The following is a 14,475-nucleotide window of genomic DNA, read 5'->3' as shown; positions in this document are numbered from 1 at the left end:
TTAGTATTATATAAATCTTTCTTTGACCTTAGAATATTAAGGTACAAACTCCCATAAAACAAGAAATTATAACAAGTGTATCCCTAAAGAATATTGTTGTAGTCATTAAAAATATGATAATGAAAAATTTTTAAACGATGAATCAATAATTCGATAAAAAAATTAATGGATTATACTAAAACTCTTAAAATTAATCACTGATCGATCAAACATCAATATCAGATCCATATCAATAAAATTAATGGTAAAACTTCTAAAAATGTCTGTGAGGTGAAATAAATATCTCTAAAGTAAAATACATTTCCCGCTCTCTCTACATAAAATTAGAATTAATGAAAAAATGGTTATATTTTGAAATAAACAGGTACTAACAATCCATACATCAATACCAATGTAACAATCTATAATTTTTTAATTAGAAATACGATACACCTTCAAACCTTCAGAAATAAAATTTCTCCATCTCAAAAACTACATTCTAATATTTTTATTACCTTTTCTATACATTGATTAACAATAATTTTATTCTTTTCCATAAATCACCCTTTAGCTTCTTATTTCTTATTTCACTTCTTCTTTAACTCTTATAATATTAAGACGACTGGTATTTATAATTAATTGTATCTACACTGGTTTATAAAGATAAATTGAAAATGATATGCCCTTTTAAACAATAAACTACAACAGCTAATCATTTTCATAGAAAAATTTAAAACAGGTACTTGAGAGAAATATAATGTTCTAAAGTAATTATTAAGAGTGCTTCGAAATATTCTCATTTTGACCATTTTTGCGTTTTTTAACGTTTTAATGTTTGTACACAAAAAATACGTGAAAACCCGTTCAAAATTGACTTTGAAATAATATTTGCCACTAATTAAAAACACTTTGAATTAGTTAGTTAGGTCTCGATTTCTCTCAATAAAGGTTTGAAAATAAACCTTCTATTAATACAAAGTTGGTAAAACGAACGAAACCCCGAAATTTAATAGACCGGTCTGCTGGGAAATAGCACAAAATACACGATAATTTTTATATATCATATTATTTTTGGTCTAACAAATAGTTGAAAGAACAGTTTCCTGAATGGTTTGTTTCCTCCACCTGGCTACAAAACCGGATGGTGGAACTGCATTCAAGTAGGATGACTACAAAATTAAATACCATCATCTTGGATTTAATTTAATTCGGTATCGTACGAAGCAGGGCGGCCCACACCTGAAAAAGGAGTTGCTGTGCAGGCAGAGCCCACACCACCCACACTCACTCCTTCTTCCGTCACTTGCAAGCAAGCCTCCGAGCGCGAGTCAGTTTTCGCGCACAGAGCGACTCCATTTGAACCAGGACAGCATAACTGAAAGGAGCTGCGACCATCAGTTGAACTGAGACCGAATAAACTTAACTCTGCTAGTCGAAGCTTGGGGTATTTTCTGTTTCCTTGGCACCAATTTGGTTCTAGAACATAAGATCAAAGGTATTTAAATTAAAATGTCTTATCCATTATTAATTATATTACCTGCCCGGCCGGATTTCCTCCTAATATGCTAAGAGAGGCAGGAGGACACCACTGACTTTGTGCACAAATCGTGCGTGCTACTTACTACAAAGTATCGTATTTATTTGTAGCTGATGAAGTTTCCTAATTCAGAGAAGAGAGTTCTTTCTATCGTGGACCGAAGTCGTTTTAGAATCGAGTTGGGAAAAATATGTTTAATTTTTTCGAAAAAATCACTTTTTCTGCCCCCGTGAACCTTGAATTACTAAACAATACCGGAAAAAAGGATCATCCCCAGCAACCCAAACCCAATTTATGTATCTCTGATAGCGTCTGTATGCTAGGTAAAACCGACTACTCTGGGGCTCCCACACATATGTGGAGGACTCCTCACGTATGACGTAATACGGTTACACATGGTTGCTAAAACTCGAGCGCATTTATCAGGAGACCAACATGCAGCAGGAGGTTTCGAACTATGCGCTCTCTTAATTCGATTCCTGATTCTTGCACTACTACAGTTCCGTATTTAGTATTATCCGCTTTCCTCATTTGTGGCCAATTGTAAAGCTTTTTAATATATGTTTAGTGCTTCTAAGTTCCTTAAAGCTCTCAATGAAGTAAAAAAACCTTTACCGCACTTTCCCAGGGAGTGCACTCGTATTTGATACAATGTAAAAATGTTAGCATTCGTGAGGATAAAGCAATTGAAATGAACTTTCCGAATAACACAGACGAGCTCGCTTAAATTAAACTTGGAATTTGGTAATTCGGAATAATCCGCTTCTTGTACAGAACCGTATCCATTCCTGCAAACAGCTAAACTTAAATAAAATGTTTTTAATGTTTTATTATTGTTACAAGACGCATACTCCGGATTGTTTTTGGGAAATTGGAAATAATTGTAACGGAGTATAAATAAATGTTTGTTTCCATAAAACAATCATTAGAGCTTTCCGTGGTTTGATTTTTTTGCCAATGTCCCAGATATAAACATGTTGATATCAAAAGTGGATTCAAAAATAGGTAAATTAGACGTTGCCTAAATAAAATTAAAAACCAATAAAATAACTTGTGAAAAAACCATGCACTTCTGCGACTTTTTGTTACATTTGTAGTTTTCACGTTCGAACCTTGTACAGGGTTATTGATTGAACTTTGGACACCCCGTTTATACATTTAATTTGAAATTTAGAGGAAAATATTAAATGAAAAAGTTGTATATATTAACATCTAGTTTAATTAAATGTAATACCATTGATACAGGGTGTCTCAAATTCAAGTAGCAGATCAAACTTACATGTTTTTAAATGGAATATTGAACTTCTTATTGCACATTCGAACTATACGCAAAATTCTAGACCTATTCTGATTTTGAGTTAACGAATATTGATTGAACTTTGGCCACGCCGTTTTTACATCTAATTTGCAATTTGGGAAAAAATATTAAATTCGAAAGTTGTAGATTTGTTGTAAATGTTCGTTCGTTTTTTTCAATATTGATTAAATGATAAAAGAAGCATCTTTCAATGGACCAAAAAGTGGCAAAACTGATTGAACCTTCATTTATACGTTCTGTTATTTAATGTTGAAAATTATCTTAACCGAAATAACTGAATCGAAAATTGTTTAAAATTCTATAATCTTTTCAGTGCAGGTTTTGGAGAACCACAATTGTTAATAACTGAAATTTCTGCAGCAAAAGAATTGCAGAATAGAATTAATCTCAATAAACAGTAGATTATTTACGTCTATTTTCTAACAATAGCACGAATATAATCAAGTACTTCCAGTCAAATAGTTGTAATTAACAACCCAATTTAAACAATTATTGAAGATAGAAGATTAGTTATAAAAATCGGAAGCTTAACATCAATTAAGCACAGCTTATTGACTTTAGTTTTTGATTGATTCTTCCTCGCGACGTAAACCAGCAAAAACCAGAAATCGAACAAGAAATATTGGGCAGTACTAATTCAATTTCAAATTTAGTATTGAATCCTCTCAAGTAGTGGTTTTTATGGCCAACTTTTTTTTATTGCGGCCTGATTTATAAGTTTGAATGAATACTCACTTAGAACCATTATCATAAACAAATTATTTGAAGGACACTTTGCTTTGCTTTATTTCAGTGGCTTAAGCCTTAATGATTTTATAACAAAAATGATTACTTTCATGAAACTGTGCTGCAGCCAGTCCTGCCTCATTTTCCATCCTTCTTGCTATTTTACCGAAGCTCGCGTGCTATCGCAGTTGCACAACATATAAAATTCAATTCATACAGTCAGTCTTTGTATAGGGGACCACAGATCATGAATGTAGTGAGTGGGTTTTGTGTATTGGGGGACTGAAAAAAGAATATTTATTAGTTATTTTATTAAAATTACTGGCTCGTTTCCACAAACCGGGCTTTCAGTTTTGAGGCTTTTTCGAGAAAATTTTTATATAACGGAGCAGGATCGCAGAATGTTCCAGCACGTGAACTTCAACGTAGTGAATTTTATCTATAATCCTCTATACAGTTAGGAAAAGTTTTTTCCCTAAAAACCCTGAAATTTTCCGAATTTTTAAATTTCCCATCACTACAACGCTATCAAATTTTATCGCTCGCATAAACATGAAACCCACACTTAAAACAAAACGTATGAACGAAATACTAATAACATACATTTGCTTATAATGAATGAAATCATTAATCATAACTCACTCGCTAGTTGAATAAATTGTTTTGTTTGCCCGAACGCGAGTGGAATAAAACAGGATACTTTTAACGGCTCTCAAATATTGATTTAAAAATATAATGGGAAGCCCTCCATGAGACAGAATTAAAAATATGGGCCATACATTCAAAAAGCCAAAAGGGAACATTGTAGGCCGGATGTAGCTTAGGCTTTCTGATGTCCTGCTCAAAACTGTTCTAAATTTGCATATATCCATCCATATTTGTTTTAACAAAATTGATTTGTTTATTTTATTTAATGTCATTTTATTTGTGTGTACATAGGGAGAGTATTACTGCAATTTTATCTTGCTTTCACAGTTTTGCCATTTCATTAATTTGATTGGGCATTTTCATAGTTGCATGCTCTTTTTTTCCATTCCCATCTAGTTAAATGAAATCTTTTACTTCTTCAGATAATTTGTATCATTTGTTTCTTAAGAATACGAATTAATTCATTTAAGGAAAGGCTTCATTCAATTTATTTATCTTTCAGGGGCATTAATTAAAAATCTGAATAAATAAATAAAGGGGGATAATGTTTAAAAACTAAATCCTCGGAATTATTACGTGTCTGGCTACCAGAAGAGCAGAAAGAGCGACAGTCGATGGGAGGAGAAAATTGTTAGGTGTCTGTGTTGGTGGTGCACTGTTGTGCAGCATTACCTGAACTCAAACTTGTCAGTTTCACTTCGCAGAAATCGGGTTTAATAATTCTAGCAAAATGAATACATTATTTTTGATATTAGGAAACTAGAAACGGAGTTGAGAAAAAAATTAAATTTTCCATAAAGCAGATAACTTTGCAGATTCTTGGATATTAAGCATTGGAAAACATAATTAAATAATACATTGCAGTACGCTACAAAACATGAATTAACTAATGACACCGACAAGAGCTCTTTTTAAAAACAATTTATTTTCTTTAGATTTACGAAATAGGACACAAGCAATTACTGGTCGGATAATGGCTTCTGACTGTCTTCCCTCCATCTCCGTGGTAGTTATCGCTCCCAAACGGACATCAATAGATGGAAGCATATCAATAGATTGAAACATTTGAAACAAAATGAAATTTCATTAGAATCTGCACATGAAGCATTAGCATAAACTAACTAAAAGTTGTTAGGTTCATTCACAGAAAATGGGTTTGATAATTCCAGCAAAATTAGTAAATCATTTTTATTATGAAACCATAAAAAATATGTGTTTGCAGTAAAAAATCAAATTTTGTAAAAAACGGTAATAGGTAAATTTGCAAATTCGCAGTTAAAAGCATACAAAAATGATTAAACTATATATTTCAAGTCTACAGTACGCTGCAGATCATGCGAAATTATCTTCGAAAAACATTCTTTAAGCAGAAAAGTGAATTTTAGAAAATAAAAAACCCAAATCAGTTTTATGAAGCTTGCAAATTTCTCAACTAATTCAAGTAGAAAATTAGTAAAATATTCTAAAGGGAAAATGATAGTAGAAAATTCCTAAACTTAGCAGTAATCATTGAATTCAAAATAAGCATTCAAGCATAAATCGAATGACTGTAATAACTAAATGTTGATTAGAAAAAAAATTATTTTATTATAGGACATTTGATCCTACGTTCATCCGTTCATGATGAATGAAAAATCTCCCCAGCAAACCAACCTGAAGGATATCGAATAGCAGTTCACATTAGCCTGTAACCTTTGTCCAAAACTAAACTTTGGCAACACCGCTGCTGCACCTCCGATTCGTACGTAGTCACCGTTCAACTCGGTGCCACATAAACGGCGCTGCTCTCCTAATAAAATCAGGGAAGATGGTCGCGAGAACTCGCGGTTTCCCACGTCTTCGCAGCATCCCAAGCCACTTTTATCTTCGATGGCTCCACTGGACCAGCCTGCAGCATTGCCGAATCATCGAACTAAAATTAAGTGACATTATAATTTTAAGCATTTCTAACTTATAACCTAATCTCCCTTACACTTTTGCATTCGCACGGACTGTCAGCAACAATCCTGATCAAAAGCGGAAATAGATCACTGGACCAATAGTAACATTTGTACTTCCTTGTACATATTATTTAAATAATTCGAAGCTAAAACAAACGTTTTTTACCCATTTGGAAGAAACGGCAACATCGCCACGGCGCGAGGAGTTGTCGGACGTACAAATCGAAGCCCACTTAATTAGCGTCCAATAATGTGTCCCTTCTCCCACTTCGGGCGTCTTCTGAAACAAATGTAGGCGAGGACACCTGTCAGCCGTCTATCATCCGTGGCAGCGTTACGTCACAAGATCGCGAATTGTATGAGGATAGCAGAAAGTGGGCGGCGGTTTCCGAACATCTGCCATGTCAGCTATGCGGCGATCTCACTTTAGCAACCGTAAGTTGAATAGAGAGGTCAATATCTAAGAAGGGCATTGGTAAATAGATGTCATGGCAGATGTCCACACACTACAGTGCTCGGGGATTTCCGCGGTGGTTCGTGTGGTGTGGGAGTGGGGAGCATGCACGTAGGGTGTCCTTTGGCGCCACTTTCGAATCGGACTGCATAAGTAGCAGGAGATATCGGTCGAATCGTTTTAAACCGTGACCAAAAAGGCGCAACACTGTACGCAGCTCTAGCAGGTTTTAGATCGAAGCGATTTATGCGTCCCGTTTACTGTAGGTTCTAAAAGTCCACACCTACTTATACGACCGGAATTCGCTCTTTTTTCACTTGCTGAAAACGTGGATTAGAACAACAAACCCGAAGCAAATTACTGGATTGCAGACGCATCTAGGGTTTGCCCAAAACAATTATTTCTACAAAATTATTATTTTATTTCATTTTCTACATTTTTATCACAATTGAGCCTCATATTCATAGCAACACGTGTTTCACACATTATACTCTTAAGCAACGATTAACACTAATAATGGCTTCAAAGCAATTAAAAAGGATCGTAAACACTAGTGTACCTGAAAACATATGCTGTACTTCAAACGTTCATGCATAAAAAAGTGACACATGGTTCAGACCAGAGACAAGGGATTACTCTGGTTCAGACCTTCGGCTGCCACTCCGTACATAGATAAAGACTGATATCCGTACATAGATAAAGATGAGTATGAGTATAAAGTGCCGTTTACACGCTCAATCCATTTGCACAAGCCCGATCGTTTAAGCAAATCGTTACGTTTAAACGCTAGAAGTGTGATTGATAAACGGTTGCTTTTCTGTTTAGGTTACAACGTTCCAGTTCCACTATGGTAATAGGTTTCAAAATGCGGGTCCAAAAGAAACATGTTGATGAAACACGAAAAATGTCATAAAAAATGATATAAAATCATTTAGTTTATTAAAAAAAGAATTCTTAAAATTGGTAAATGTGTGACTTTATTGATTCCTACAAGTCGTTTCCTCTTCTGAGGAAAGACAAAAATAAAAATTATAGCGACCGCACACTATTTTCTTTTAGTTGTCAAGTTCATATTTTTCTTTATAACACACACTGCAGCCGTTGCAAAAATTAATTATTCCCCCAAATGTTCCATCTTGTTGGCAACAATACAATTTTGGGGGGATGTGAAGTCACATCTGAGTAAAACGAACTGAACGTGTAAACGCCAGATTTTCGTTCAGATCCAGTTTGTTCAAACGGCTTGACCGTGTAACTGGGCTTTAACTCAACTGAAGAACTGAACAAGAAAAATGAAGTGGATCTAACTTAATTACTCTTTGTGCCATTTTTCTTCAATTACTCTTTGCGTCATATGTTCCGAAAGAAATCGTGTATGCGACAGAAGATTCATATTATGTACATAGATAAAGAAGTAAAAAAGAACAATCGGCACAGTCGCAATGTTTTTTTGACACTTTCCAAACAAAAAGATTTTCACGCCCCCGCCTGTATGAGTAATTGCTGATTTAACTATGGGAATGTTCCCCGTTTTGACTATTAATGGAAACAATTTCCATATGATCACTTTTAGGGTCAATAGGAAGGTTGGTCTGTGGGGAAAAACAGTCAATCGCTACAATCTCCAAGCTTCGATCCTGAGGGTAATATTGTGCTGGCATTTGAACGGGTTTTGCAGAATAAGAAAATACTGGGAAAATTGTTAAATCGTTGCGTGTTTTTCGTCTTTTCGGCCTGTTTGCAAACTGATCTCAGGGACTCATAGGGAGTATTGTTATGTCGTGCCTCCATCATACTAGCGCCTGCATGATTAGGGCTCGTTCGCTTTGTAAAAAGCTGATTAACAAATCGTCTAGTTTTTCATTGCTGCGTGCGACTTGCCGTTTAATCGCCTGTTTCAACTCGACTTTTGCTCCTTTGTCCGCTCCTCTTGTCCCAATTCGTCTTTGACTCCTGAAAAATATAATATAAATCTGTTAATATATTCACTCAAAAACATGCAGGTTAAATTAATGAAAGCTTTGCACTTAAAGCAATTTCCATCATTTTTTAAGGTCTAATTACACTTACCCCAAATTGGGTAATATTTCCAAATTGACTTGACCTCCCTGGGGTGTCCATAAGTAAGTCAGTTCTTCCATTATATCCACATTAATAATGTAACTCTTAAATGAAAAATATATAAATATAATGTCTACAATGTTTGATAAGTTTGCGATTGGCCTACCTGGAAAAGATGATACTGAAAGCTTTGATGCTGCTTGATTTCCTCCAAAAGCATTGGAATAAAATCTTCCTCCTGTGGCCAATCTAACTGCACCAGAACAAATATATGACCAATAGAAAGTTCGCTATAGCCATGTTTTCCCATATTTTCCTAAAATATGTTTTTACAGATAAAAATAGGTTCAATAATCGTCTCAATTCATTTTCTAAAATCAATTTCCTTTTATATACAGTAAAAGATACGAAGTCTGCTAAAGTAGGGCAAAGTGGCTCATTCTGAGGCTTACCAGAATTGCGTTTTAAACGTTCGAAAATTCAGACTACTTCCGATACCACTAAAAGAAGAATCTTTCCTTCGGTATCAATTACTTATGATAATAAAATCTTGTAGAGAATTAAAACGTGTTCTAATAGTGTGACAATTATTTTAAAATATATCTTCAAATGAAATGAGAAAAAATCGTTTAAGCGAATTTCGGATTTTCCCAAATATTTCTGGAAGTAATAGAAACTTTTAAAGAACCATTTTGTTCAGCATCAAAATGCGCAATTTTTCCCTAATTTAACCGACTTCGGATCTCTTTATATTTAAGATATCTCAATGAAAATACCGTTAAGTAAAAATGAGGTTTATGTATACCATGAATTACATCAGACATATAAATATAAAAGTAAGAAATCTGTGGAACAACAGTTTTTTTATTGCTACTTACCTTAATGCACCTTAACAACACTTTTACCAAATACTGTAAAATCGCCATTTTTGTTAGAGGCAAAAAGTGAAGATGTCGTTGATTTCCACCCACAATTAGGTGCGTGCTTAAACAACCTGGGTTGTTCGTTGGCATTAGAGGGAGAGCAAGAAGTATCGGTTCTAAGCATGCCTAAATAGACGTTGGTTAGTTGAATATGCTGACTAACTGGTAAAAATATACATACACGGAAATTTTTTTTAATGTACAAAATACTAGCTAGACGAATGTACTTGACCAGTAAAACATTAATGTCTGTTAGCTTTTGCACACACGTTATGGCTTCGTCATATTTGGCCCTGTATAATGCATAGTCTATTAGGAATAAAGACAGCCAGGAGTCCAGTTGTAAATGGGAATAAATTTTGATAAATTCTGAAAATTATCAACTTTTACATAGCTCCTGCACACATAAAATACAAGAAATATTCTTACCTCTATGCACAGTTTCACTGGCAGAAATCAAGTCCCAACAATTCACACACATTAAGAAATTACTTTGCAGAGCTTTCAAATCTAATTTGGGGACCGAAATATGTGGATTGGTCATGTGAATTATTTCTGTATCCCCTTTCCGCTTTTTGCTCTTAGGCTCTGATATCGGCTGAGGCAAGGTGGGATCTTCAAAGTAAATTTTCAACAATTTTTACATCGATGTATAGCATATAGAAGTCGAATACGCAAGTATGTTTAAGCTCAGTTAATGATTTATCCGATGACTCTTGGCTTACCTGTAAAACCTTCTACTAACAGGTAGGAAGTTGCAGTTTGCCCTGGTGGTTGTTCAGGCACTAAGCTCATATTGTATTCTTGTAAACAACGCAGGAAAAATATGGATAAACAAAATAACAATTGTTTGTCATCATGGACTGATACTTTCGCTTTCATTTGCCAGGCACTTAGAATTTTCTGCCAGTAGCTTTCTTTTGACCTACGGATGCTGATTGTTATTCATGAGGATCAATTAATTCCTATTATATTCCTTAAAAAAGGAGATATGTATGAACCTGTTCATCAAAAGTTTTTTGAAACTTAGCGTCTGTCGCTTTAGATTTTGGAATATTCTGGCGGAACCCAATGGGGCAAAGACAACTCTCAAGATATTCTATCAAACCGGTCTAAGTAACTATTAAAATATTTTTAAACGCTTTCAAGTTAGATGCTGTTAAACTTCGAATCCCCTTAGGTTATCTGATAAAGCCTCATTAGTGGAGGATAGTTGTTGCAACGCTCTACCGAAAAGATATTAACTATTGACCAGATAATTTTCGGATATCTGAAGCTTTGAAAATTTTATTCGGTACTAATACTATATTTTACTGACGAACCAAGTGGGAAAAGTAGCTTTAGCCATCTGCTCCATTCTCAAAATATAAATAATTCATCCTTCACATCACACAAGAACTTTGCATCTTTTCGGGGTTTTGCTCTGATACCGACATTTGACGGTTTATGGGAAACGTTTAAAAAGAAGCTTCTCACCAATTAGTGACAAAGTTGGTCAAATGTGGTTCCCAACTCAGCTGTCTTCCAACAAAAGCAATGACACAAAATAACTTGAACCAAATAGTTTCCATATTGCCATCACTGTCCTAAAACAATTAATTTTATGATTCAAATGCAGGTAAAATTGAAAATTACTTTCAGTAATACCTGGGAAGTTGCACTTGCTTTTCCTAATATGCACAGATAATACTCCAGCGACTTAGACAACAGTTTCAGTAATAGTTTAGAAGCCAGGTCTAATTTTATTTCTTGATTGGCTAAGAGTGGCAAAAGCTCGCACACTAGTAGTTTTCTGTATGAGTTGATGGGATATTGTGTATCTACGCCATGTTTTTCCGCGTACAGCAAAGTGTCTACCAGCCTTGGCTGAAATAATACAAACCCTACATATTAGTTTCGGTTTAAAAATCGTTATGATTTATACAAACTACTATTTTCGTTATTGCAGGTAGCATAACTTACACCATAACTGGAAATTGCCGTAGGAAATCTTTGCAAAAGCAGCAGAAGTAACCGACAATGTTCCATAGTATCTCCACAGTGATCGGCTGTAAAAAGCAACAGCTTGTGTTGCACATCTGAGGAAATGTGCTTAAACATTCCACATAAGAATAGCGTTTCTGGATCTTCGGATACAGTTTCACAGCGTAGAGCGGCAGTGACTTTTTCGATTTCTTTCCAAAGATCGGGGGTTTGTTGAAATTTACCAATCCTCAAATCAAAATTTCTAACTGAGTCTCGTTTTTGGTTAAATATGATATTAAGTGCAACAACAAGAAATTTGACAATTCCATATGAAATGTAAGTTATTTTAATTGCTACAGCATTAACGATTGAACACTAGTTAAACTGAACTTGAAAGTAAATAAATACTTACAAATCACTAAAACATTTTGCAGCTTCTTTGACATTACCGGCGGTTTTTTCGATTAGGTACGTTTCAAACTGTAACAAAAAGAAACAAGGTAAAACTTGCATCGTTTTATTTGACAACTTTCCTATACGTACTGAAATATGTCAAGTATTTGTGAAGAAACTATTCTGCATATAAATAGGGCAATGATTTAGATTCAAATCACTTGATTAATTTTCATAATATTACTCGATTGCTTCCATACATTCTTGATACCGTCGCTTTACGCTGTTTGTTAATATGAGTTTTCTTGCAAACAAACACACTCACAAACTTTTTAAAAACTCAAAATTTTCTCGGCTGTTTGTTTTGTCCCGATGAAAAGCAGAAGAAATGAAAAAGTTTGTTTGCATTTTTTTAAACCAGTAATTTTTATGTTTGATTCATTGATGATGAGCAGTCAGATTCATCTACAATTTTACTTTTCAGAAGAACGTTTCTGATAATTTTTTCTTTTGCGCTCGGTAACCAATGAAACAGTGGATAATCCATCCTTGGCTTATATTAAAAACTGTGTCATTTTCATGAAATTTCTCCATTTTTCCCCAGTATAGTGGCTGAACTACTCAGTTTCTTAAAATATGTTGCACCGGATTGTTTGTTACATTTTAAAGTATTTGAACTTTAATACAAATTAACCGGTTTTAATAAATTTTCTTTTAGTTTCTAGCCTAATACTTCAAGCGTAAGTGATGATTTGTTATTTTCCGTGTCAAATAATGGAGGAAAACATCAAGCCACGTGTTTTTATACCTTTTTCAACATCACAAGAAACATATTTTTTATTGGCAGTACAGCTCTCGTTGAGTGTTGCCAAGAATAAATGACTGCTTATTAGTAGGTTCCTCATTCTGTTTGTTATCTTATAAGACTTGCGTTCTCCTTAGTTATCGTATGATAATGTACTGATTATCTACACTTTTTAAAAATGTATAAACATAATTCTGACCAAAGAAAGTATTTTGTCATTGCTGAAAGCATATACTCAACTGCCCCCTTCATTAAGTTTCCAAGGAGTAAGTCCAGTATTGAATTGAACTTGTCTAGGCTGAGTTCAGTCGAGCTGAGTTTAACTAAAGTATACAGTTAGCAAACATTTGAAATATACCCAAATAATTCAATGTTATTAAATTGTTTACCTGCACCCAAAAATTGTTTGGATACAAAGATTTGGCTGTTAGCATCCAGGCTTTGGCAGCAAATGGATCGATTTTTAGAGCCTCTTTTGCCTTTTGTATCACGTACTCTTCGTCAGTTTGCTCTAAATCAACTTCCATTTCCATTCTGTTTAGAAATAAGCTTGTAATTTCCAAATAAACTCTAACACACTTTTACTAATCAAATTCAGCTCACCAAAATTTATGAGGTTAGGAGAATTGTTAGACTATGTAATGGCATGCAGGCGTAATCAGCTCCCAGCTTGGATGTTCAGAGTTTCTGGATAGGGTTGTAACTTGAATCTGCAATGACCACACCCATCAAAAATATAGGGTGATTTAAAATTGGCCTTATTCCCCTGGGGTATTTTGGGGAGTACGGGGAAAATAGTAAAAAAAATTAATTCTTATTAAAAATTGGAAAATTTGCAAAAAACTAGATCGAAAATCCGGCAACAATGTTTTTCAACGAAATCTGCCTCATTAACGTAATAATGTTGGTTTATAGGTAACACGCAGAAAACTGGTACGTATAGAGACTTTAAAACAAAAATGTGTTCAAATCAAAATGATGCGGTTTTTATATGAAATGATTAAAAATTAACAGAAACTTTAACTCGGACATGTACAAAATGTGCAATCAGAATATAGCATTATTATAAGCTTAGGCATTAGTGTTTAATGTGAACGTGTTTTCAAATCGTGTGAATTTGTCGGAAGCGTATGGTACACAATTCCTTTCATGTACCCCACAAAAAGAAATCTAGTGGAGTTAAGTCCGGAGATCTGGGGGGCCAGTTTTCAAACCCATTTGTGCCAATCCACCTGTTTTGAAAGTTGGCATTTAAAAATTGCCGAACTTCGCAGTGATAATGAGGCGGAGCTCCATCCAATTGAAGCCACATGTTGATTATAATATTGAAAAGGACTTCTTCTAATAATATTGAATTAGAATAATAATGAAAGTGTCTATTCACGAGACCATTGTTATGAAAAGTACATTCATCCCTAAATAACACATTTTCGAAAAACTTTTCATTTTCTGCCGTTTTATCTAACACCCACATGCAAAACTCAGTTCGGTATTCAAAATCATTTCCATAAAGATCTTGGCAAAGCTGAATTTTATAAGGATTAAAGTTGTACTTTTTGATAATTCTGGAAATACTTGATTGACTAATGTTAGTACTTTTGGATATTAGATTTTGACTTGAAACATTGGGATTTTCGATAACTGAACCAATTACCGCGAAAACATTCTTTGTAATGGGTTTTTTATAATTGACACTCCCACTTTCCTCAAATTGGTGTAATAAGCG

General features: G+C 34.4%; 1 protein-coding gene and 2 long non-coding RNA genes across 3 annotated transcripts; all 3 read right to left on the bottom strand.

The window, feature by feature from the left end:
* Window positions 1–1,026: 1,026 nt before the first annotated feature.
* LOC109542907 lies at window positions 1,027–2,679 on the bottom strand. The gene is made up of 2 exons (XR_002172465.2): window positions 1,517–2,679; window positions 1,027–1,455 (listed from the first exon to the last, which is right to left on the bottom strand). It is a non-coding gene; the product is annotated as an uncharacterized LOC109542907 (long non-coding RNA).
* Window positions 2,680–2,764: 85 nt separating this feature from the next.
* Window positions 2,765–6,673, bottom strand: LOC109542887. Its single transcript, XR_007281936.1, has 4 exons — window positions 6,315–6,673; window positions 5,862–6,120; window positions 3,901–4,044; window positions 2,765–3,842 (listed from the first exon to the last, which is right to left on the bottom strand). It is a non-coding gene; the product is annotated as an uncharacterized LOC109542887 (long non-coding RNA).
* A 329-nt stretch (window positions 6,674–7,002) lies between these two features.
* On the bottom strand, window positions 7,003–13,378 carry LOC109542886 (integrator complex subunit 10). Its single transcript, XM_019912339.2, has 12 exons — window positions 13,139–13,378; window positions 11,964–12,031; window positions 11,549–11,798; window positions 11,234–11,452; window positions 11,063–11,172; window positions 10,312–10,511; window positions 10,016–10,201; window positions 9,768–9,955; window positions 9,542–9,712; window positions 8,830–8,979; window positions 8,673–8,767; window positions 7,003–8,555 (listed from the first exon to the last, which is right to left on the bottom strand). The coding sequence occupies exons 1-12, from the start codon at window positions 13,280–13,282 to the stop codon at window positions 8,393–8,395; spliced, it is 1,944 nt and encodes a 647-aa protein (XP_019767898.1). The 5' UTR covers window positions 13,283–13,378; the 3' UTR covers window positions 7,003–8,392.
* Window positions 13,379–14,475: the final 1,097 nt, after the last annotated feature.

This window comes from Dendroctonus ponderosae, unplaced genomic scaffold (genome assembly GCF_020466585.1).
Source record: "Dendroctonus ponderosae isolate FM_Combo_2020 unplaced genomic scaffold, Dpon_F_20191213v2 Dpon_F_20191213_7, whole genome shotgun sequence".
Taxonomy (NCBI): Eukaryota; Metazoa; Arthropoda; class Insecta; order Coleoptera; family Curculionidae; genus Dendroctonus; species Dendroctonus ponderosae.
Note: the sequence above shows the minus strand (reverse complement) of the source record. Positions and strands in the feature narration are given on the sequence as shown.